Raw genomic sequence first — 25,759 nt, 5'->3', positions numbered from 1 at the left:
TGGTTTTTGTCTATATGTGAGCTCTTTTGACCTTTGCCATGGAGATGATTATTTTTCTTGAGAGCACTATCAATCTGTTAATATAATAATAAACAAAATAAAATAGCTACCATTAATTGAGACCTACTATGTGTTACTATACCATGCTTTACATGCATTTTTTCACAAAATTATACAAGGCAGTTATTATCCCCAAGTTATAAATGAGAAAACTAAGGTTCAGACAGGTTAAGCAAGTTATCCAAAGTCACATAGCTAATAAATAGTGGAGCTGGGATTTAAATCCACCTCCATCTGGCTCTCAAGGACTATCCTCTTTACTGGACAGGTAAGCACTCAGTGCCTGTCCTGTTTATAGTACATGCTAATGTTTTGCACCATGTGATTCCTGCTCTCTGACCCACAGTGAAGGGTCATTTCAGACCTAGAAGTAACTGATGTGTTACTTGCTGTGTATGGCCTGGTCCAAAATGGTGAGCTAAGACAATCACATTCCTCTCTTACGAATTTGAATTCGGAAATGTTGAGTGTTGATGCACTTAACAGGAGGAGCAAAAGTGAAAAAGGCTGAACAAAGAGCTGCCTTGTGTATACTGGAGTCAGAGGAGCTATAAATTGAAATGATGAGGGACTAGAAACTAGGGCTAGCAGAGAAAGATAGTTGGTAGAGAAAAAACTAAGTAGATGTGCTTAAAGAAGTAGAGACCTAACCCAAGAACAATCATTTGGCCCATGAAAGGAAAACCAGAGTCAAATACCTGAAGGTACCTCTCTTTCTGGCAGTTCTCCAGTTTAGATGCAGTTCATGTATATCCCTAACATAGGCATCCTTTTTCTTGAGCTGACTGGCCTGTGTCTCTTCTTGCTATCAAACAAGTCAAAATAAAACATCCTTTTTAATAAATTTTTGAAATACTATGGATATTAAGCTTTTATCTGTCATATTTATGATAAAACATTTCCATTTCAATTCTTTCCTTGTTTTCATTACATTTTGACTTTTATAAAAGTAGAACCATCAATCTTATAATCAGTAATACTTTCACTGGTCAAAAACTTTTATTTGCCCAAATTATAGTGACAGGGAGCAAAGAGTGACTGCCTGAATGTGGAGTAAGGTAAGAAGTGGAGTCAGGAATGAAGCTTTACAAATGGGCATGAAGAAAGTTTGGAGGTGATGGATATGTTCAAGAGCTTGAGTGTGGTGAAGATTTCACAAGCGTACACATGTCAAAACTAATGATATTTATACATTTTGAATATGTGTGGTTTATAATATTATTTAATAATATTTTTTTTAAGTACGCTCCATGCTCAGTGGGGAGCCCAGTATGGGATTCAAACTCATGACCCCAAGATCAAGACCTGAGCTGAGATCAAGAGTCAAATGCTTAACCACTTGAGCCACCCAGATGCCCCTAAACCATTTTTTAATATAATTTTTTATTTTTTTATTAACATATAATGTATTATTAGCCTCAGGGGTATAGGTCTGTGAATCACCAGGTTTACACAGTTCATAGCACATACCTTCCCCAATGTTCATAACCCAACCACCCTTTCCCTAGTCCCCTCTCCCCAGCAACCCTGTTTGTTTTGTGAGATTAAGAGTCTCTTCTGGTTTGTCTCCTTCCTGATCCCATCTTGTTTCATTTATTCTTTTCCTACCCCCCAAACCCCCCACATTGCCTCTCAACTTCCTCATATCAGGGAGATCATATGATAATTGTCTTTCTCTGATTGACTTATTTCACTAAGCATAATACCCTCTAGTTCCATCCACGTCATCGCAAATGGCAAGATTTCCTATCTTTTGATAGCTGCATAGTATTCCATTGTATATATATACCATATCTTCTTTATCCATTCATCTGTTGATGGACATCTAGGTTCTTTCCATAGTTTGGCTATTGTGGACACTGCTACTGTAAACATTCGGGTGCATCTGCCCTTTTGGATCACTACATTCGTATTTTTAGGGTAAATAGCCAGTAGTGCAATTGCTGGGTCATAGGGTAGCTCTATTTTCAACTTTTTGAGGAGCCTCCATGCTGTTTTCCAGAGTGGCTGTACCAGCTTGCATTCCCAGCAAGTGTAGGAGGGTTCCCCTCTCTCCACATCCTTGCCAGCATCTGTCGTTTCCTGACTTGTTAATTTTAGCCATTCTGACTGGTGTGAGGTGGTATCTCATTGTGGTTTTGAGCCCCTAAACCATTTTTCAAAACAAATACTCTTCTCTCCAATTAAGACACTTACACAATTCTATTTCATTCAACTTATTATGCTTTATCCTTGACTGGAACTCACCTGCTATTTATTGTTGTTTATGCTATGAGGGCTTAAATCAAGTTTATTTTTCTCAGTTTTAATATTCTCTTTCTCAACCACCTTTTATAAATAGCTATTTCTGTCACTATTGTTTATTACACTTGAGAAGTCATATGCTGAACCCTACAGTTTCCAATCTATTTCTATTAACATTTTTCATTCCTTGGCCAATTTTTCTGTTTTTAAACCTAATACTATCTGCTTTAGAGGTCTGGAATTTTGTTCCCTTGTGATATTTGTAATGTTTTAAAGTCATGTAAAGCACATCACATCAGGCAAGGGTGCTAATGTTAGTACACACACACACACACACACACACAGTTATTGTTGTATACTTACATGAAATTTATTTCATGTAACTGTTATACACATTATTTTAACAAACATCTAATGCACTCTATATGAAAAGAGTTTAAATAGACAAAATTACTACATGAATTAACAGACTAACATACAAGATTTTATTCATTGTTCTCCCATCTTGAGCAGTAATTTTTATCGGGCTTATATATCCAAACAAGCTCTAACCTATCTGTGGTTAATCCAGCCACAACAACTACATTCTGTACCAAGAAAATTTTCATTCTGGACCTAGCGACCATACAGAAGTCTGATAACATACATCTGCTTGCGTTTTAATACCGGACTACTTTCATCGCTCACCCTCTTCCTAAGTCTCCTTTATTGTTTTCTAACACCTTGGCCTCAAAGTTCTTGAATAAGGCTTACCATTTTAACTTAGGTTGCACTGCACACGCATGACATGACTGGCACTGTGCAAGGTCATGGAAATAAAAACAGAAGGTGGCACCCTTGGGAAGTATATGTACCTTCCTATCATCTTCTTCTTTCATCTATCATTTATCACCTTCCTCTTTCATCTTCCTGAAGCAAGAAATTATCTTGGAAAAGTCCCTTCAAATTTAACTTCTGGTTTTTTGGTCTTTCAAGGATTACTGGGTAGTGCTGTCAGACCAGTGAGCTAATACCTTATGGAATCAGCACTCCACAGGATGATGCAAAAGGAGGTATTCATTATTAAATATTGACAGTCTATACAAAACAGAATCTAAGCAAAACAAAATCTATGCAAAAGGAGGTATTCGGTGTTAAATGTTGACAATCCATACAAAACAGAAACTTCTTTCTCCAGGAGAAAGAAGAACTCAGAATCAAAAGTTGTAATATACTTACAGGTGGCTGGCAAAACAGATACTGCCCCAAGGCACTGATTTCAGTGCATTAATTCTTGCTGGAACGTGTGCAAGAGACCATAGAGTTTATTTTCCTGGGAAAAACAAAAAAAAAAGTCAACATTTCGGGCAAATATCCCCACTCCAAATTATTAATATGATCATTTTTATAATTTTTTTAAATTTTATTTATTTATTTGACAGAGAGATAGAGAGCACAAGTTGGCAGAGTGGCAGGCAGAGGGAGAGGAAGAAGCCCAATGCAGGGCTCGATCCCAGACACAGGGATCATGACCCAAGTTGAAGGCAGCCACTCAATTGACTGAGACACCCTGGCACCCCCAATTTTATCAATAATTAGCATGATTTACCAATCAATATAGCATAGAGGCAAAAAGTTCAGGACACAAATTAGATTCCTGCTTCTTCTCTTCCCCTTGGGCAGGTTACTAATCTCTCTAAGCTTTAAGTTCCTCATCTGCAAAACAGAGGTGACAGTCATCATCTTTCACAGCAACGACTGAAAGGTAATGTTAAGAAGATACTTCAAGTGCCTGACTTATTGGAAGTACCCAACAAATAATCCATTAATTGATTATTATTGTGAAAAGTTACATTGAAAAACTTCTACTTACCAAGTGTAAAACTAATAGAGGGTATGTTTTTCAAGCTAGTTGGAAAGCAAGCAAACACACATGAAAAAGCAGAGAACAATCCAAAGTGATTTAATGTTTTTCAGTGTAATAGGATGTTAAATATGAAGTTCCTGTCATCCCAGAATTTTGGAAGATGTCCCAAAGGTTGCAAATATTAGTTGTCAGAATACCTATTCAGGATATGCTACAATTATGAAATCGATTTTGCGACCCCTTAAGATGATGTTCTGCCTCAAGAATTAGAAGAGAAGAGGAGACCAATCTCTAGACCTGAAAGATTCTAGAGAGACCAGCATACCGAATTCTTTGGAGAGAGCTGTCAGTGTTCTGTGCACGGATTCCACACATACATGGTGTGAGGAGCAGGTGGGGCTTCTCAGCACTTTGAAGGGATCAGTGACCATCCTGCAGCATGTATTGTTGCTGGACGAAGTATGCGGCTCAACTGTTGTTTCTGTTGTAGGCAGTCTCTTCTCTGTCTTCAGGTTTGTACTGTTCTCTTTTTACTCTTGATGTTCTGAAGTTTCACTGGGACATGACTTGGTACAGATCTATTTTTTCTGTTCGAATGTGGAGTGCACTTTCAACCTGAATAAAGATTATAAAGATTTTTGACTCTCTTTCAATTCTGGAAAACTCTCAATCATTATCTCTTTTAAGATCATTTTCCATCATTTTTATCTTGCTCTGGATTTCCTATTAAATACAATGGACTATCTCAATACATCCTCCATAACTTTTGACAGCTCTTTTATATTTTTACTTTTTTGTCTCTTTGTGCTACATTTTGGTGAAAGCCTCAGTACCATCTTCTAACCCACTACCTCAAAATGTCCAAAACTATAATGGTCATTTCCTAACATCACCATAACTACCTTACAAGTTATTTCTTCCCCATGTTCCTTATCTCAGTGGCTGGCATTACCATCTGTCAGAAATCCTGATTCCTTCTTCTCTGAGGCCTACCTTCTATTAATAATCCTCTATACTATTATCAGAGCGATTTTAAAAAATACAAATCTGATCATATTAATCCCATAAGTAAGGCAGATCAGTGGTATCCCACTAACCCTTCAGAAACATGGCTTAGAGGTCATTCAGGACATGGTCTCTGCTTACCTCTTAGGCCTCATATTTTTGCCATTTTCCCTTCACATTCTACCTTCCAGTTCTTCATTCACTCAATGTGTATTTTTTAATGTTTTGGGGATTTAAAAAAAATTTTTTTTTTATTTATTCATTTGAGAGAGACAGAGAGTACAAGTAGTGGGGAGGCAGAGGGGGAGTGAGAAACAGGCTCCTCGCTGAGCTGGGAGCCCGACATGGGGCTGGATCCCAGGACCTGAAGATCATGACCTGAGCCGAAGGCATATGCTTAACAATCTGAGCCACTCAGGCACCCCCAATATGTATTTTTACTTAGTGAGTGCCTGTAATGTGCTACTTACTGTTCTGGGCTTTGGGATACTTCAGTAAACAAAACAATCCCCTAAATTTTGTCTTCATAGAATTTAGTATGCAAAATAAGCACTAAACAAAAAAAAAAGTATGTTTTATGTCAGAGATAATAAATGCAGTAGAAAAGTAAAGTAAAGTAAAGCAAGAGAAGAGAATGCTGTAGGTGGAAAAAGAATGATGAAATCTTAAATGACCAGAGATGGCATTACTGAGATGGTGGCAAGTGAAGACTCAAGAGAGCTAAGGAAGAAAGCAATGAAAACATTAGAAGAAAGACCACTGAAATCAAAAGGAACAGCAAACACAAAGATGTTGAAGAGGAAAAATACCTCCTTCAAGAAATAGCCTGATCAATATGGCTGAGCAATTAGTGAAAGTTCATTCAGTCTGATGTTTTACGGGCTTAGAGGCATTTGGCTTTCACTGAGTTGAGACACCACTGGACGGTGTTGAGCAGAACAATGATATGATCTAATCTCTATTTTAGAAGGATGAGTCTATGGCTGTGGAGACTAGAATTTAGGGGGACATGGAAGTAAGGAGACCAGTTAGAAGGCTACTGCAAAATCCAGGCCTGATACCTATACTAGGATAGTAGCTGTAGGGGTGATGGGACATAGTCAGATTGACATGTTTTGAAGGACTTAACCAATAGGTTTGGCTAACTGCTGTTCTAGACCCTGGAGATGGTTTGATTAAAAGATTGGATGAGAGTCAGGAAAGAAAAAGAGGTGACAAAGATGAGTAAAATATTTTTGGCCTGAGCAACTTAAAGGATGAAATTGCCATTAACCTAGATGGAGAAAATGTCAGGAAGAGCAGGTTTTACAGGTAAGGTTAGAAGATCAATTTGGGAGTCTGAAATTTTAGATGCCCAGTAAACCTCCTTGTGGAGATGTTAAGTGACTATATCGTAAGTCTAGAATCCAGAGCAGAGAGAGGTCTTGGCCAAGATTCATACTTGAGATTAATCAGTATCTCAGTAGTATTTTAAGCCATGAAAATGGATGAGATCAGTTAGGGAAGGAGTATTGACAGAAAAAAGAGGCAAACACTGAATCTTGAACTACTCTGAGGAATTGGGGAAATTAGGAGGAACTGGCAAAGGAAACTGAAGAGTAGCCATAAGGAATGTGCCATGAGGAACTAGGAAAACCAGGAGAGTGAGGCATCCTAGAAAAAAGAGGAAAAGTGTTTCAAAGGTGAGGGAGTGATCACCTTATCAAATCTGTTTGAAAACTGAGAATTGTCCATGATGACATGGAAGACAAGGTCATTTGGTGACCTTGATAAGTACATGGTCAGTGAAGTGCTTGGGAACAAAAGCCTTATTAAAGAGGGCTTAAGAGAGAATTGGAGGTAGGTGACTCTTACGGAGTTTTATAAAGGCCAACAAAGAAATAGGACAATAGCTGGAGAAGGAAAGTACACCAGGAAGAGGGTTTTCTGTTGTTATTGTTTTTGTTTGTAATATATTAATTTTCTATTGCTACTGTAACAAATTACCACAAATCTAGTGGTTTAAGACTATATAATTTAGTTATCTTACACTTCTACCATTAAAATTGCACCTTGGATCTCACTAGGCTAAAATGAAGGTGTCAGCAAGACTATGTTCCCTTCTAAAGGCTCTAGGGGAGAATCTGTTTTCTTGCTTTTCCAGCTATGATGACACTCACATTGACATCTTCCTATTTTAAGGCCAGCTCATTAGCAACCTTAATTTCATCTGCAACTTTAATTCCCCTTTGCCATGTAACCTAACATATTCACAGGTTCTGGGGATGGGGATTAGGACATGGACATCTTTGGGGAACCATGTTTCTATCTGCTACATATTGAATATATTACTGCATACCTATTGATGGGAATAATCCAAAAGAGAGAAAGAGAGAAAACGTGGTGATGCAGGAGAAGGTAGAATCACTAGAGTAACAGGAGTTAGCAAATGGAAGAACTGGTTTCCATAGGAGCAAGGAGGGTACTTCCCCTATTTAACAGAAAAAAAGGGAGAAGACAACATATGGGGACAGATGCTGTTCAGTAGGTAGATGCAGTGGTGACAGCTTATGGGAGTGTCTGTTTTTTCTCAGTGACTTAGAAATAAGGTCCTCAATGGAGAACAAGGATGGGAGAAAAGGTATTGGAGGTACTAGGAAATAAAAGTTATAACATTGACATCTAAGAGAGCAGGAGCATCAAGATAACATCAAGGGCCCACTTGAGGTCTTTGGTCATTACTTAAATTGTGACCACTCAGTTTGTTTCCTCCAGTTGAGTAGACAAAGCATTGGTGTATTAGTTAAGGTAGAATAACTACTCTACAAACTCCAAACACTACCTTAACTCCAAACTCCAAACTCCAAACTGCCTTAACACAAACTAAAGTTGATATTTCTCTGAGAAATTTATATGGACTGTTTTGCCTAATGCCCACAATGGATGACAGAAGTAGATGCTATCATTATGCCCTTTTTCAGATTAGAAAACTAAAGGACTGACTGAAATAAGCCTAAGCCATAATTTTTGCTTAAAGTATTGGTTTTATTTGGGAGTATTTAATAAAAAATCTGCTTCACAAGATTAACTCAGCAAATATAAGTTGATTACTATATTCATTCATTAACAAATTATTATTAGTATCATTAAGCTATATATTTCAAAACAGTTTATGATTTTGTATTTGTCTTTTAATCACTAGAGAAGCATTTCTTTAATTATCAGGGTCAGCTAAATTATTTTCTAGATAAATCTTATTTCTTCTCTTGGTTTAGTTTATTCATATTCTCTTTTCTTGAATCTTCTTTAGCATTTTAATTTTTCTAAGGAATTTTTGTTCCAAATTTATTAGTATGAAAATAATAACTTTTTCCAAATATTCTTTTTTAAAGATTTATGTATTTGAGAGAGAGAAAAGAGAGCACATGCAAGCAGGAGGAGGGGCAAAGGGAGACAGGTAGAGCGAATTCTCAAACAGGCTCCCTGCTGATCTGGGAGCTCAATGATCATGGGGCTCAATCCCTGGGACCCTGAGATCATGACCTGAGCCTAAACCAAGAGTCAGCAGCTTAACCGACTGAGCCAAACAGGCACCCCACCCCCCAAATATTCTTAATTCAATTCCACACTATTTCATTTATCTTGTATACCATTCCTGAATTTTAAAATAATTGCAATTAATTTTTAAAAGAATTCTTTATGTATAACTTTCTATACCCTTTTAATACACTTATTTGTAGCTTTGGAGCTTTAAAACTAATTTCCATAAAGATTAATTTAAAGGTCTTAACTTCATTTAAAAGAAAGGAGCTCCTCCTACTGTTTTCCTGGATTAATGCTAATTTGTTACATCCTAGTTTGTGTAGAAAGGATTAGAATTCCATTTATGTAGGCAAAACCAGAATGTAAGCCATGTCTCTCACCATTCAAAATTTTCTTACATGCGATAAAAATTTAAGTGATCACTAGGAAATTACCAACTCCGGCAGTAAATGCTAAAGGTTAATTCAGCCATGCTTCCTGTTGTTTGGGTAAGGAGTTTCCCTTCTTGAACCAAAGAGCACAGGATTGTAAAAGAAAATGTGGGTTTTGGGTTAGGCTATTTACCAGTTATGTGCATTTGAACAAATAACCAGTTACCAAATATTTACTGGCATTCATGGATAATTAGGCACTATCCTAGAAGTTAGGAATACACGAGTAAGAAATTCTGGCCCCAGTCCTCCCTTCTATCCTATTCCCTGACAAGCACAGAGACTAGAGTTATAATCCTGGTTCTCTTATTATGCTTGGGGTAACACTGGCAAATCATTAAAGTATTTGAGCTTAGTTTTCTAATCTGTAAAATGAAGGTAATAATACCCACGTCACAGGGTTGTTGTAAGAACTAAATGATAAAAATGCTTTGGTAGAATACCAAGCACATAATAGTTATGTACTAATGTAAACTCCTTTTCTTTCTCCCTTTGGATTTCTCTGGACTCACAAAAAAGCCTCACCTCAAGGCAAGAGCAATAGTGTCCTTTTAAGAATTACAGTACCCCACAAGAATCAAATACTATATACTCAGAGTTCCTGAAACATTAATGCAAGGTTTTCTCAACCTCAGTACTGACATTATGAAGATTAATGTCAGCTCTGCCGTGGGGGGCTATCCTGTATGTTGTGGAATGTTTAGCAGTATTCTTGGCCTCTCTGCACAAGATGCCAGTAGCAGCTCCCTGGATGTGAAAATCAAAAATGTCTCCAGACAGGGATGCCTGGGTGGCTCAGTTGGTTAAACAGCTGCCTTCGGCTCGGGTCATGATCCCAGCATCCTGGGATCGAGTCCTGCATCGGGCTCCTTGCTCCGCAGGGAGCCTGCTTCTCCCTCTGACTGTCTTCCACTCTGTCTGCCTGTGCTCGCTCTCGCTCGCTCTCTCTCTCTGACAAATAAATAAACAAAATCTTTAAAAAAAAAAAAAAAGTCTCCAGACATTGCCAAATATTCCCTTAGGGGAAAAAGTTGCCCCTGGTTGAGAACCTCTGCATTAGTGGATCATAAACTCACAAGTAGTGGGTCTTAAGGAGCATTTTTAAAAAGTTAAAGGACATAAAATTGACACAGAATAGAAAACATCATAGGTACTCAAATACTGGTTAGTGATATAAATTTCTTTTTTTTTTTAGAAAAAAAAATTTTTTAGAAAAAAAATAAAGATTTTATATGTTTATTTGAGAGAGAGGGCACAAGCAGGGGGATTGGCAGAGGGAGAGGGAGAAGCAGGCTTCCCACTAAGCAGGGAACCCGATGCAGGACTCGATCTCAGGACCCTGAGATCATGACCTGAACCAAACAGAAACACTTAACTGAGCCACACAGGTGCCAGTGATACAAATTTCTTAGACACTGAGTTTCAATCAAAAGTTTGAAAGCCACTGTTCTGTACTTAAGACTTCTCACATCAACTATCTCGTTTAATCAGAAAACTCTATAAAACTGGCAGGACGGATGTTATTCCCATTTTACAAATCAGAAAATTGGGGCTCAGAGCAGCTGAGGGACCCACCCTCAGTGTTACCGAGTAGGCTAAAGGAAAGATATGAAGAACCCAAGTCTCTAAACTTCTAGTAATAAGGTAAAAAGGAGACTGTTACCTGAGGGCAAAGGTCTCCTGTGAGGTTCAGAACAGAGATATCATACAGTCATATAGGTCTTTGGCAGTGGGTCCAATCATTAAAACTAGGTATCAGTACACTAGATGGAAATTTGAAAAACATTTTATTAAGATTTTTATTTTCCACACTGGCTTGTTAACCTTTAAATACCCAGAGTTACTTATGGAATGAATAAATGAATGAATGGACACTGACCACACCATTCCTGTTCATCTTCAATCAGCCAGTTCTACTGATCACCTTCAGACAATCAAGCATGCTCCTCCATTTGCTTGGAATCTCTCCTTTCCTACTGATTTTTTTTTTAACTTTTACTTTTTCTTTTCTTTTTTATTTTATTTTATTTTTTTAAGTAAGCTCTATGCTCAACATGGGGCTGGAACTCTTAACCCCAGATCAAGAGTCACATGCTCTGGAGACTGAGCCAGCCAGGTGCCCTTCCCCATTGACTTTTAGAATCAGTTCTTTAATAGTCCTTTAGGGGCCACCTTCCACAAATCCCCAGACAGGTTTATTTCCTTCTCTGTGTTCCTTCTAAAGGCCTGACTTAATTGCACTGCAATGATCTGTTTTACAACTGTTCCCTGATACTCCCTGTGCATTTGCAACCCTTTCTGCTCCCTCTCCCTCCATCCCAGAGGTAGCAACTATGCCCTAGTTCAAATAGCGTAAACCATAATACCCACCACACTGCTTGGAAATGCATTTGCTGTGTAATACCTGTTGACTGACTGGAAAGAAAGAAGACAAACCAAGCATATCTGACAATATAGAAGCAAAGAATCCTGCTACTTTTTGAACTGAGAACACTGAACTACCCATTTCATTGTGGATTAAAGATATGGACAGCATTTGAAAGGCTCCTGCTCTCAGTGGTGGTCTGTGGAGGTGTGAGTACACTGCAGGGTGCTCACACTGCTGCCCAAGTCAAACTCCAAAACCAAACTACGGCTCCCTACCACCAAGCCATCTGGAGTTGGCCCTGTCACTGTGTAAGTCTTAGGCCCTAAGCTGTCTAGTTCTGCATCCCCACAGAGTAAAATTAATTTAGACCCCAGTTAAATAGATGGCTTCACAGGACTTGCTCTAGAAGATTCTGAATCATTAGGTTGGAGGTAAGGCACCAGTATTTTGTATTTTTAACCAGCACAACAAGTTATTCTTATTATCAAGGCAGTGCACGAAACTAATCATCTTTGTGTCACTCACACTATAGAATTAGGGCATTTATTTTTCAGTGATTTTACCTCAATGTTAACTTTGAAATATGCCACTGGTTAACAGATAAAATGTTCCTGGTGTCCTCGAACCTATCGTTAATATTTAGAATAGATTATTCAGCAGCTTTTACCTTCCTTTTCAGCAGGGTGATTCAAGTGTGAGGCAAGAGCCATAGGCCACCCCAAGTCTGAACTGTTCTCGCCCCATGACCCACATTAGGCACTGGAACTTAATTAGTGCTGAGGTGATCTCAGCGTTACCGGATCCAATTCACTCCTGTCACAGATGAGCTCAGAAGAGCTGAGGTGACCGGCACCAGTCTTCCTCACCAGACTTGGACGGAAAAGGACAGAACTGGGGAGGGCTTTCCTTTAATAAGATGCATTGTTAGAAGCTGCCCAAGGAAAGGAGAGCTAAGAAAGAGGCCCGACTTTTTACTCCTATTTTCACCAAGCCACAAGTCTGCATCACAGTGAGAAGTAGGGGCAAGATTCAATTAGCTCTTGCCGGTCATCGGTCTTCCTTCCTAGTCAGATCCAGTCTTTCCTTGTTAACCGGGGCGCTTGTGGGAAAAATACCAGCCCACGTTTTTGAAGAAGGAAGAATTCTTCATCACTCGTGACCTCACGAAATCCGTCAGGGCCGAAAAAAGATAGTGACCGCTTGGCTGAGGGCCCTGGGGACTTCCGAAGGTTTGCTCCAGCGTAGGAGGGGTGGGACTCCTCAAAAGACAGCACAGTAGGCAGAGATTAAGCCTCCCACCCGAAAGCCTCACAGGCCAAGACGCAGACCGAGAGCGAGCCCCGCGCGCACGCGCACGCGCACGACCCGCCCGCGCCTGGGGCCTGGCGCTCGGGAGCCGCGCGGGGGCGGATCACGTGGGCCCGCAGCCCTCTCTGCGATGTCCCTAAAAGGACTTGGGCTAACGGGCCCCGCCCCTGGCCGTGCTCTGGAATGTGCCGGGAGGCCGACCTACAGGACAGGCTCACCCATTTGCCAACAGGAAAGGGGGAAAGAAAAGCTTACCTTGTAAGAGGAGGTATAAAAAGACAAAAACTCAGTCGAACCGTTACACGAACCATTACAGAATACTCTGTGTTCGGAGTCTCCCGCTTTATACACCTTCCCGTGCACTCATTCAAAACTGCACCTTCCAGCACACTGGGGACTCCCCCCACCCGTCCCCTTTCTATTAAGTCAAGCCCACTCTGTCGGCCGACAATGGTGACTGGGCTCCCTTCCGGTTTGCTGAGCGGAGGCCGGAAGTATTGGTTTTAGGGGGTCTGGGAGTAGAAGAGTGTTGATAGCAGCAGCCAGGGCAGCGAGGGGGTTACCCAAGTGCTCGGATTCTCGCGGCTGTGCAGGGTGAGTGGTGCTCGCGACCCGGCGCGTGAGGCCCATCCCGGGGACCCATCTCCGCGGGGCGGCTGGGTGGGCAGCGGCTTGGCGGCGGGCCGCCAGCGCCGGGAGCGCACCTGGGCAGGTGTACTGGCGGGTTCCCTGGTTCCGGGCTCAACGGCGAGCTCCGGGATCGAAGTCACGCCCGGAAGTACCGAGGCGCGAACTTTGTCCCTTTGCCCAAACTTGGAGCTCAGCAAGTGTGACTTAGCTCGCTTGCGCCGCGAACTCCGGCGACAGCCGGGCCTGCGAAACCCGAGTCCTGCGGCGCTGACTCCAGCACTAAGTTTAGTTTCTAACGTAAACTTGCCCGATTCAGGAGAGTTTGCGCAAAATCCGAAGCCCAGTGTCCCCCATGCTGCAGCTGTTGTTGCAGCTGTGTGGCCACGTTTAGTAGGAATAACCAACTCAAATTAGCAATTTCCTCAGCTCAGCATCCACTTCTATGATTAGAACTTTTCTTAAGTGATATTTTACAAAGGGGTTATCGGTGTAGTTTGCAGCTTGAGAAAATTCCAAAATGCAACGCCAAATTCCTTTTGGATGGAGACTTTGGGTTATGTCAGTTTACCGAAATATTTCCTTTTACAGTAGTTGAGTAGGTATATGAAAGAATATATTTCTAAACAGAACTTGGGAACAGAAATAAGGGTTCAGTTGAGATTTTAAGTTAAATGCGAAATGTTTTATATCTGAAGACGAAAGGAGAGAGTATTTCTTAAAATAACTACTGTCTGTTTTATGTTTTGGAAGGCTTTTGGTAAAACTTAATCAGAAAAGCTTTCCATTTTCAAGAGTGAGGCTTTACTGGCAAGCAAACCCTGACAACTTAATTGCCATTGTCGAACGCTAAGAACTTTGGGTGTGGCAGTCTGAGATCTAATCCTACCTTCAACCGGAAGTTGGCGTATGAAGGCGTAGGAAGTGAAAACTTGGTTCATTTGGAAAGGAAGCACCAGCCTGAAAATGTATTTTTTTTAAACTGCGGTTGGCTCCAAAAAATCACATGCTTAGCTTGAGGATAAAGTACATTGATTAAATGAAACAGGAGATTTGGTCTGGATACTACATGCTGTCACATTAGGAAGTGTTTTTGTTTGTTTTGTTTTCTTTTTCTTTAAGTAGGCTCCAGGCCCAGGGTGGAACCCCTCCAGGGCTTGAACTCAAGACCCTGAGATTGAGACCTGAGCTGAAATCAAGAGTCAGACACTTAATTGACTGAGCCACCCAGGCGCGCCACTAGGAAGTGTTTTCTAAGATGGGTGTTTTCCTTGAAGAATGTATATTTTCCTAGAATACGATCAGTTTGGGTGTCTGTTCTGTAGGGAGAAAAACCTCTAGATTATTTTACATTTATTAGCACTTCATAAATGTTATATTCTAGGATTATAACTAGAGTAATCTTAATATTAGTATGGATCAATACCAATTTATAAATGAAACCATAGTATGTAGAGAGGCTGAAAAATGTTCCGGTTTCCCTAGATGTGTCGGAAAAGCCTCTTCTACCACTTTATCTATTGTAACATCTTCCTTATGTGATTTTTATTCCTCCTTTTGTCATAACCCTGAATTGAGTCTCTTCCTATTTGATCAAACTAAAACACACACACACACAAATACATTGTTCCGACATTTACCTCTCCTGATTTAAAACAAGGTTAGGGGCACCTGGGTGGCCCAGTGAGTTAAGCCTCTGCCTTGGTCTCAGGTCACTATTTCAGGGCCCTGGGATCGAGCCCCACATTGGGCTCTCTGCTCAGCAAGGAGCCTGCTTCCCCCTCTCTCTGCCTGCCCCTCTACCTACTTGTGATCTCTCTCTCTGTCAAATAAATAAATAAAATCTTAAAGAAAAATAAATAAAACAAGATTATACTCCTGTAAACTGAATCTTCTTGACCACCACTGTTTCATTCACTTTCTTGTGCATCTGAAATTCTTTAATATTTCATAGACACCTGTACTGAAAGTTTCCCTGCTTTAAAGTTTCATACAACAAATGCGCCTTCACGCCAAAGATCTTTCATTAAGTGCTTCAAAAATAGACTCCAGGCTCTTACTTACAATGAGTGAGAGTACTCTTAACTTGAAAATCTCAGATGCCTACATCTTCCCGTCCTATATAAAGAATGCTTACATTGATCCAGAAGCGAGATTGTGGTTTCATATGGTAGTTCTGTTTTTAATTTTTAGGGGAATCTTGATACTCCATGGTGGCTGTACCAATTTACAGTCCCACCAATAGTTGTATAAATGTTCCTTGTCAAAAAAAAAAAAATGCTTACATTGATGCATGAAGTATTTTCAATGTTTCTTACCTTAACTTTCTAAACGTCTGTGGGAGTTGTGCATTTGCTGAAGGCTTGTTACATGAGGAGAGTTAGTCTCACTCGTTTGGGGAAAGTAAAAGTGGATAACGAACTAGAATCATACCGAAGGGAAGACAGTGATAATATCATAAGTGATCTGCTCTTTGGGATTATAGCACTGTCACTTATTTGGGTCCCTCTACGTCAGTGTTTATTCCACCCATATATTTTTTTTTAAGATTTTATTTATTCGAGATAGAGCAAGTGAGCAAGAAAGAAAGTACATGCGTGTACATGAGGGGTGTGGGGAGAGGCACAGAGGGAGAGGGAGAAGCAGGCTCCCCACTGAGCAGGGAACCCTATGTGGGACTCAGTTCAGGACCCTGGGATCATGACCTGAGCCGAAGACAGATGCTTAACTAGCTTAGCCACCCAGGCACCCCTCCACCCTTACTTTTAGTTTGGTAGGGAAAAAACCCCACACTTCCCTTTAGAGCAACTTACTGTGAAGCTGAACTGCCTATTGCTGGAAGGCTCCTGGTTTCTGTGGAAGATAAACTCATACACAAGAACACAATCTCCTTGGGAAAAAAAAAAGGCCCGGGTAGTAACTTGCCTAACATTATACTACCAGTTTTGGTAGAATTAACTACCTTAATTTGTTAGAATTAAAACTATTATCTGAATCTCTTAATTCTAAGAATGTCTTGCAGCTCTTAAATGGTACAAGGTTTTTCAAGGTCTTTCCCCACTTCCTCAATCTTTTAGAAAAAAGATCTTTCTCAGCTTACAGTATTTGATAATCATTTACCACTTTTATTTTTCATTATTGTCACACATTATTTTAACTTAAGAGTCCTGTTTCAGGAATGAAAACTGTGAATCATATCATAAGTTTAACCAATCATTTAATTTCTTTAGAGTTGCTTCCTCAACTAGATTTCAAGCTTCTTGAAGATAGGACACTTCCTTACATTTCTTAATTCTTAAGTAGTGTTTAACACTATTGATACTTGATGTACACTGATGTCATTAAATGATCATATTAAAGACTAATGATTAAGTATTGATTGAGCTAAAGAAAAGTTCTTTGTGAGACAAAGTGATGACCAAAAAAAAAACCCCAAAAAACCTTTATAATTTTTACAAACTATTTTACAATGAAATACAGATTTAAATAACGTATGATTAAAAGAAAGACTAATGGGGGCGCCTGGATGGCTCAGAGGGTTAAGCCCCTCCTTTTAGCTCGGGTCATGATCCCAGGGTCCTGGGCTTTGCTCCACAGGGAGCCTGCTTCCCTTCCTCTCTCTCTGCTGCCTCTCTGCCTATTTGTGATCTCTGTCTGTCAAGTAAATAAATAAAATCTTTTAAAAAGAAAAATAAAATAAATAAAAGAATGACTAATGGGAAATACTTTAAAATTAAAACAAATATATATAACTTTATACTGCAAACTAAGTGTTTTTAAAAGGTACCTAGAGGTTGCCCACCAAATTTAATATTATGAGGTTTTATAGTTTTAAAAAATCTGCCAACCATTTGACCTTTGATTCTCATCAGTTTCTTTGTTCTTAAAATAGCTGGCATTCCTGCCTCATGAGGGGAAGACAGTGTTGTCAAAACAGACTATTTTTAAAGACATGCTTTGGTTTGCAAAGACATGGCATGCCTAAAATACTAAAAAGGTGGACTGGTCAATCTGTGTCACTCATTGGGTCTCAGACACTCGCCCAAGTCCTTGAGTACAGTTAAGAGATGGAGGAATAATATGCACTGTAATTCTTTGTAGTTTTTGCAAGTACATTTAGAATAGAGGGAAAAATTACAGCCCTGTGTAGTTTAGATAATAATGGTATTCACTACCCCAAAAGGTGTTGCAGAATAATAAACATTCGAGAATGGTGCAGATAAATTATGACAGGTAGCCTCCCAAATTGTGATTAAAGAAACCTTGTTAATTGGGGAGGAGTGTATATCATAACTTCTGTGTTGGGTAGGGTATATCTTACCAACAACCACATTCCAGTGTATCACCGAGTGCTCTGTTGGACAGCCTGGAATTTGTGACTCTCCTTTGTGGAATTTCCTACAAAAATCTGAGAACAGATTTAGCTTTAAAAAAAAAATCTGAAGCAGAGCTTTTCTAATTATTTCTATAATTGAATTTAGTCTGGGTGATGTGGTATCATCAAAGAAGAATGTAAGAAATAACTTTAAGCTCATAGGAACCATTGTATTCTGAGGTCACTGTGCAGTGCTGAGATCTAGGTAGTACTTCATTCTTTGCAGTCCACAGATTTATTTTTAGAGCAAGGGCATAGTGTTTTGCTACATCATAGCTAAATGTTGTTTTCAGAACGTAAGCTTTAAAATTGTTGTCCTGGTCAGAGAGTGAAATCAGGAGTGCCTATTTTAGGCCTGCTTGGAAGAATATAACTCAATACAGTGCCCTAGTCTTGCTGGTAGAGGTTTTGCAGACTACCATTGCCACCCCGGCTCTGAAGGATGGTACGGTAAAATTTTGTTATCTGACAGCTATGTGGCTTTTCATTCCAAGCGAATTTTTGTAGTCTTTTAAAGATTGAGTGTTGAAAGGAAAATTGCCTTTTCAATTTTAGGTATTATTAGGCTTTTTTTTTTTTTTTAACTTAAATTTTACGGGGATAAATTTGGATTGGAGAACAAAGTTCGCTTCCATGGCTCTTAAAATGCTTTCTAAAACTTCTTTAAAAGAACTAAATAGCTTTTAAAACTGTTGTGCTATGATTTTTGTCTAGAGAATGTAGTCACCTCAAGTGATTTAGCTTGGCTCTGTGCAAGAAATTGGTTTGGATAGAGCGGAAATAAATTATAGGTGAATTCATAGTTTTTTATACTTTTCAGTTAGCTTTTCAACAAATACGTTTTTAAAACTACTTGGATTCCAGAAGCGAGGGTACAGTTAAAATTGTTAGTTGCAAGTGGAAGAATGCTATTTGACAGTGGAGATTAAGAGATGAAGATCTATTCCATCAATTAGTCTTCCTTCATACTTTTCTGTCTACCTTAGAGTGGGACACCTAGTTTAGGCTAGGGCTCCAGGATAGACTTGCTGAAGATGAATTAGTATTCCCTTGTACTGCCATAACACTGGCAGATAAATTATGACAGGTAGCCTCCCAGTATACTCTATACTGGAGTATAGAACCAGTTCTATTTCCCCAGGGTACCTCTATTTTGCTTCTTGTTTTCTCTATTGCTATTAAACCAGTAGATTTGGTTATCAGTACTTTATCTGGCTATCCAGCAGTATGGGAGACATAAAATCTTGTTCATAGGCTCTGAGCTTTGAATTTATGTTGGTTTTAGTCTGGAATTCGAAGTTAGTGACAGGCTGTTGATTAGATGTCGTGACTACTAAGGATGAGCAAAATGAAAACATGAGTCTGGCTTTTCTCTTTTTAGTTTGGTTTTGTAAGTAATAGTATTAATTAGTTGAGTGAGTTTTTTTGCTAAGTGGTACTATTCTGCTGAGTAGTTCTTAGGTACATCTCTAAGTAGCTCAGACATGTCAGGAAGTTTTATTCAGTTTACTTTCTGCTAATTTTTTTTCTTTTTGCATTTCCCTTCCTAATTAGGATTTAAACGCCACCATGTCAAGCAAAAGGGCAAAGACCAAGACTACCAAGAAGCGCCCCCAGCGCGCAACATCCAACGTATTTGCCATGTTTGATCAGTCACAGATTCAGGAATTCAAAGAGGCCTTCAACATGATTGATCAGAACAGAGATGGTTTCATTGACAAGGAAGATTTGCATGATATGCTTGCCTCCTTAGGTAATGATCAGTTTTAATATTAAAGACTAAATAGAATTTCTATAATGCCTGTGAAACCAATCTAATAATGTTGTAGTTTACCAAGATTGAAAGTCTGGAACAGTGTTCCCCAAAGTGTGGTCCTTGGACCACCTGCAAATTTCTGGCTAGGTCTCAGGATTGAGCTGGGGGCCAGTGTATTATATGTGTGTGTTGTAAACACTGGTATTATGAGAGCAACAGTATTATTCCTCCTAACATCCCAGTGGAATAGCATACAATTTCTAGACTCTTAATACAGGCCTTATTCATTGAGAAGACTTTTCCCCAAAGTTTTACTATTGTGAATACAAACAGCAAAGTGTATAAATGATAATCTCTCATGCCAAATGTTCAGTATGTTGAATACTTGGTGCATTTTGTGATGTAATTAAAATTATGACCCTCCTTTTTATTTAGGAAAAAATCCAACTGATGAGTATCTGGATGCCATGATGAATGAGGCTCCTGGGCCCATAAATTTTACCATGTTTCTCACTATGTTTGGTGAAAAGTTAAATGGCACAGATCCAGAAGATGTCATCAGAAATGCTTTCGCTTGCTTTGATGAAGAAGCAACTGGTAAGTCTGAGATAACCTTTAATTACCAAGTGATTTAATTTTTGGTTGTGGTAACTAAAACATATAATAACTTGAACTATGATGACATATCCTCAGGTTTATACCATGCCTGTTTTAGGGACAGGCTTTTCCTGTGGCATGTTAATCACTCATTTTACTGCCTCTACCCCTAAATATTTAATTTACAGTTTAATAGGTGCATTTGGAACTTCTCTAGCAAACTTATGTTACCCTTTTACTAGAATAACTCCACAAGGGTTAGTCTCTCTGTAATTGTGTTGAATGAATAACTTTCACCAGAGCAATCTTGGAAAAAGTTTGAATTGCAATAGGCCATGACCCTAGTACAGTCCTATATTTATCAGGTACCTCTCAGCCCTCAGATTGTTTACATCTAGTTATCTAAACTTTTTGATCTAGAATCAGGCTCTCTGGTTTCATATGCTGGTTTCTATATGATAGCTGTGTGATTTGGGGCAAATTACTTAACTCTAAGCCTCTGTTTTTATAACTACAAAATGGGCAGTAATATTACCTACCTCATAGGGTTCTTGTATGGATGAAATGAGGAAGTGAGATAATTTATATATGAAGTGCTTAGCGTACTGCTGGCATAGAATTAACTCTTAAAAAACCCCAAAAGTTAGGGGCGCCGGGGTGGCTCAGTGGGTTAAAGCCTCTGCCTTTGGCTCAGGTCGTGATCTCAGGGTCCTGGGATTGAGCCCCACATCGGGCTCTCTGCTAAGCAGGGAGCCTGCTTCCTCCTCTCTCTCTCTCCCTGCCTCTCTGCCTACTGTGGTCTCTGTCTGCCAAATAAATAAATAAAATCTTAAAAGAAAAAAAAAGTTAACTACATAAATGCTTGATCCTTTGGCAGAAGTGCATGTAAGGGACACGTAAAGGAATATCTCACATTGCATCTTTTTTGAGAAGGGAGGCACACCCTTTAGTTGCATATCACTTGAACTATTTTAGTTTAGCTTACTTTATTTTAGAGAGGGAGAGGGAAAAAGAGAGGTGGTGGGGAGGGCAAAGAGAGAGGGAGAGAGAAAATCTCAAGCAGGCTCCATGCCTAGTGCGGAGCTGGATGTGGGACCCGATCCATGACCCTGAGATCATGACCTGAGCCAGAATCAAGAGGTGAACTCTTAACCAACTGAGTCACCCATGCGCCCCTACTTGAACTATCTGAAATAGTCCAAGTGCAGTCTGCTGTTGGAAGCATGGTCTCCACACACAGTATGGCCTTATCAGGCCTATTCAGGTATACCATCCTTGACTATTGTATTATCTTCCCAACTTCTAAGCTCTTCTATGCATTGTTGTCCTAACTTCTCTCCACCATTGCTGCTTCTGTGCCTTCCTCATACCTCCTTCTCTTCCCTCTTAAAACTCAAATTCTGAACAGTCATACTGGAAAGGATTGGGTGTGGGGAGGGAAAGGCAGAGGAAACTTATTTTTTTCCTCCTAAAGGCACTTCTGTATTGATTGAGTTTTTGACTGTGAGCAGTTGTTACTTTTTTAATGGAAGGGAATAAAGCCATAAAAGAGTAAAAATGTCTTTACCTATTCAAACTCCTCTCAATGATCACATTCTTTATAGAGTCTTACTTATGTTTTTATACTGTTTTCTCCTGGTGCCAAGAAAACTTGAAGCCTCTCCTTTCATTTTATATCTGAAGTACTTTATTATCTCTCTTCCTGACCTTCTATTTTAGTTGTGTACTTAATCCCAATCATCACAGTCTCCCCACACTCAGAGCAATGGCTGTCTTCAACAGTGTTAGGTTCCCATCTTTGTAACCCCTTTTAGCACCTACCACACCTCCTCACACATAGTCGACGGTAGGTTTATGTGATAGTTGAATGACATGGTTGGAGATGAGGATTTATTTCTATAAGCTAGAAGTCTAACATTTGAGAAACATTTTTAAATGTAGAGTGGAATTAGCAAAAACCCTGTAAGTTTAGAGTTTCTTTTGTGAATGGACCTTCTTAAAACTCATTTTATAGGAATACATTGTCGATGTTTTAGCTTAATTTCACATACAAGAATATTATCAGATTTTTCTTTTTATGTTACAGATTTCAAAAATCTCTGTTTGGTCATTTGTCAACTTTGTGTTAGTACATTAGCGGTTTTCCATCATGATGTGAATTACCTGTGAAGCCTTTTAAAAATATCAATGCCGTGGGGTGCCTGGCTGGAAAAGTGTGCAACTCTTGATCTCCACTTCATGAGTTTGAGCCCCATGGGTGTAGAGATTACTTAAAAATAAAATCTTTAAAAAAAAAAAAAAAATCAGTGCCAGATAATAAATCAAGAGTGGCATCTGGACTTTTTTTTTGAAGCTCCCTAGGTGATTTTGATGTATAATCCAATCTTATGTATTACAAATCCAGAGTAAAAAGCACATCTTTTGACTCAGCATTCCACATTCCCAAATCCTAGCCCAGTGTCTGCGACAGTTAATGCTCAGATATATGCTCAGATGCTTTTACACACTCAGGGCCTGGCTGCATTTGTTATAAAGTTTAAATTAGATGTGTAAAAAAGAAAAAAAATTTAAAAATCTCTTTGTACATATTAAAAAAACCAAAAACCTACAGTCAGAGATAAAATGAAATGCCTGAAGTAACATAACTTGTTAAAACTGGACTTCAAGGCACCTGGCTGGCTCAGTGAGTAAAGCATGTGACTCTTCATCTCAGGATGTAAATTGGAGCCCCACCTGGGATATAGAGATTACTTAAAAATAAAATCTTGAAAACAAAGAATTGGACCTCAAAACTGCAGTATTCTTTCTACTGAAGCACTTTATTGATGTTTATGATAATGGTATTCAGTGTTGCTTGCTTACAGAGTAAGTGTGGCCAGGGGTGCCCCACATTGGCCGTAGAGCTTACTTTAAGAAAAGAAAAGGAAAAAAAAAAGACTAACTGTAAACATTCATGCTACTTTAAGGAACCCTGAGGCTTAGATTCCTTAATCGTACTTTATTGTTGTTTAGGTGTAGATTTAGGCGCTATTACGAAGATTGGGGACAGAAGTAGATAGAGCAGAGCAGGATGATCGAGCTAGGCAGCTGTCTGCTGAGGCTGGCTTAATTAAGCATGTGAAGAGCCCTTATTTCCTATATTTGCATGTTTACAGTTCTTAACATGAACTGTACACTTGCTCAAGTGTAGATGTTCCTTGTAAACCTCGGAGAAGTATGTATTCTGATCCCCAGTTCTTTCTTCTTTAGGCACCATCCAGGAAGATTACCTGAGAGAGCTGCTGACAACCATGGGAGATCGGTTTACAGACGAGGAGGTGGATGAGCTGTACAGAGAAGCGCCTATCGACAAAAAGGGAAATTTCAATTATATTGAGTTCACGCGCATCCTTAAACATGGAGCAAAAGACAAAGATGACTGAAAAGAACTTCAGATTCCAACCAAACGTTCCTTGTTGCCACTTTGGGTATTTCTGAGACTTTCTCTTAGAGTCTGTTGCATGCCCTGAGCTTTGCAGCTTTTGCCTTTCTTGTTGTATTTATTCTCAGCCATTTTGGGCACATGCATCTCTATAATCAGACTGGAAATGGGGTTTTTTATGATTTTCAGAATAGAAAAAGGGCAATTTAACTTACCAGCCCCCCAAAATAACTGCAGTCCAAACAGAGTCAGTATATTTTTTCAGAGAAAGTTATTCACTCAATTTTTTCTGAACCATAATTAAACTTTATGATAAAAAACTTACTTGTTTAAAACTTATTTACCAAAATCGGCTTTTTTGTTTAGTTGTATTTTCTAAGGAAGGGTAAATGAGACAAATCCTAGAAAATGATATGGTTGTTAGACCTCTCCATTATTCCTTCCAGTTTCCCTAACAATCCTCTCTCTACTATATATCCCTCCCCCTCCCAAAGAAATCCAGTTTTAACTGCCTTAATCGGGGTTCCTGTACTTTGTCTTTCAGTTTTAAAAATAATTTTCTATAGAATTTGCATAGACATGCTAGCTTTGGTAGCTTTAAACCCTAAAGTTTAACATACCTGTCAACATCCCTCCTTATCTGTTCTAAGCTTTTGTGCATTACTTGATGTCATTTAAAATTAGACCAGGCCACTGAGTGTAATTTTAATTTGTCCTAATTTTTAAACTATTTTAGGCCCAAAAGTTTCTATGGAATGTTTCTTACCAAAAAATTTTTTTGTATTGTATTTCAAAATATTGGAAATACAATCCAGTATTTTTTATTGCATGTAGTTTCTTTTTTAATACAATGGTCCCTCTTGAAATACCACGTTTGTTTATGCAGAGAGTCACCATGAGGCCATGTATGAATTTTGGACATTCCTGACCTGCCCACAATCAAAACAGCTGAAGCTACATGCCTGGGAAAGTGAGATCATTATTTCAGCCCTAAAAATAACTTCTGCTATTTGCAGAAATGCAGGACTGTTTCAGAGTTAATCAGGAAGTGATAGAGTTTCATTTGCTTTAGGCTTCAAAAATCTAACTTTAAAATATTCATAAATTTTAAAAGGTCCTTGAAATATTGTAAGAAAAAGCTGGCTGAGAAGGGTTGATGGCCTACAAAAATGAGTAATTGACAATTACTCTAACAACTTTATGTTTTATGCTACTATTAACAAGACTATCCTTGGACAAAGCCATTACCTCATTCAATAAACAATTACTGAATGCCTTCAAGGCAGCAGACCTTTGCACTCAACAGGATAGGTGAGCTAGATCCTTTAATCTGGTGTGGCCAACTTTATAGAACAGAAGTAGAAAGACCAGTAACAAGACTGTTTCTGCACCCTTCAAGATTAGAATCTTAGCACCTCCCTTAACTCGCTGCCTTTTATGTGTTTCTGAATTTCATTCAGTGAGTTAAGCAAAATATATTTTTCCTAGGCTCATAGCCATGATGCCAAAATCTTGTTTGTTGAATTTCCATTTCAACTGAAAACATGGGTCACTTCTGTTTTTAATAAATTTCCAAATAACATTGTTTCCACTACAGAAACAATGTGGTCTCATCTACTAAAATGTGCTCTTGCAGTATCCCCTTCATTTCAAATAACTGCTCAAAGAATCAGCTTCCATTAGGAATAGTGAATGGTCTCCCATGCATGAAATAAGTCTCCTAATATGGTAACAGCATTCTCTACACAGTAACTAGGTTTTACTTAAGTAAAGACAATTGCCAAGAAAGACTAAAGCATCTAACTCCAACATGGATTTGACTAAAAAACCAGTCTCCATGAAGAAAGTCCTACATTCCAAAGTTCTCATGAACCCAGCCTACTGCAGTAGCGTCCCTTATCCACCTGCTTATGATTATATTATCACTGGACTCCAGGGTCCAAGTTGAAGTCAGTCAAGGAGCATAGAACTCAAGAGCAGGAAGTGATGAGTGCTACTGGGAGGAAAAGGGAGAAAGCCAAACCATATAAGAGTAGTAAAATCATATTCTGAAAAGGAAAGGCAATCATTTCATAAGTATGAAGGAAAAAAGGACACAAGAGGTGTAACACCTAGGTTAGGGATGTGCAGAAGAGTTGTAAGAAAGATCAGATAGATGATAAAAGGACTTGAAGAGGTAGAGCCACAAAAACAGTATTG

General features: G+C 39.0%; 2 protein-coding genes across 7 annotated transcripts in view; one reads left to right on the top strand and one right to left on the bottom strand.

Annotated features, from left to right (window-relative positions):
• Positions 1-13,734, bottom strand: part of MYOM1 (myomesin 1) — a 159,867-nt gene extending 146,133 nt beyond the window's left edge. Inside the window, exons 1-5 of one of the 5 annotated variants that reach the window (XM_045065410.1) lie at positions 13,489-13,734; positions 4,476-4,765; positions 3,893-3,999; positions 3,523-3,616; positions 759-865 (exon numbers count right to left, since the gene is read on the bottom strand). The gene's annotated coding sequence lies outside the window, so the exon portion shown is untranslated. Of the gene's footprint in view, positions 1-758; positions 866-3,522; positions 3,617-3,892; positions 4,000-4,475; positions 4,766-10,771; positions 10,872-13,039; positions 13,130-13,488 lie in introns of those variants that run through there. The other 4 variants (XM_013051430.2, XM_013051431.2, XM_045065409.1 and 1 more) reach the window with 4 other exon arrangements.
• LOC101686987 (myosin regulatory light polypeptide 9) lies at positions 13,231-25,183 on the top strand. Of its 2 annotated transcripts, none has more exons than XM_004742781.3 (4): positions 13,231-13,378; positions 19,341-19,539; positions 19,978-20,139; positions 23,389-25,183. In XM_004742781.3, exons 2-4 carry the CDS (start codon positions 19,356-19,358, stop codon positions 23,559-23,561), a joined length of 519 nt encoding a protein of 172 aa, XP_004742838.1. In that variant the 5' UTR covers positions 13,231-13,378; positions 19,341-19,355; the 3' UTR covers positions 23,562-25,183. The 2 variants fall into 2 exon arrangements, with proteins under 2 accessions (XP_004742838.1, XP_004742837.1); XM_004742780.3 differs by lacking the exon at positions 13,231-13,378 and adding an exon at positions 18,114-18,231.
• The last annotated feature ends 576 nt before the right edge of the window (positions 25,184-25,759 follow it).

The sequence above is a fragment of the Mustela putorius genome, unplaced genomic scaffold (assembly GCF_011764305.1).
Source record: "Mustela putorius furo isolate JIRA1106 unplaced genomic scaffold, ASM1176430v1.1 tig00003858_pilon_pilon_pilon, whole genome shotgun sequence".
NCBI lineage: Eukaryota > Metazoa > Chordata > Mammalia > Carnivora > Mustelidae > Mustela > Mustela putorius.
The sequence above is the reverse complement of the archived record's forward strand: the minus strand, read 5'-3'. Positions and strand labels throughout refer to the sequence as shown.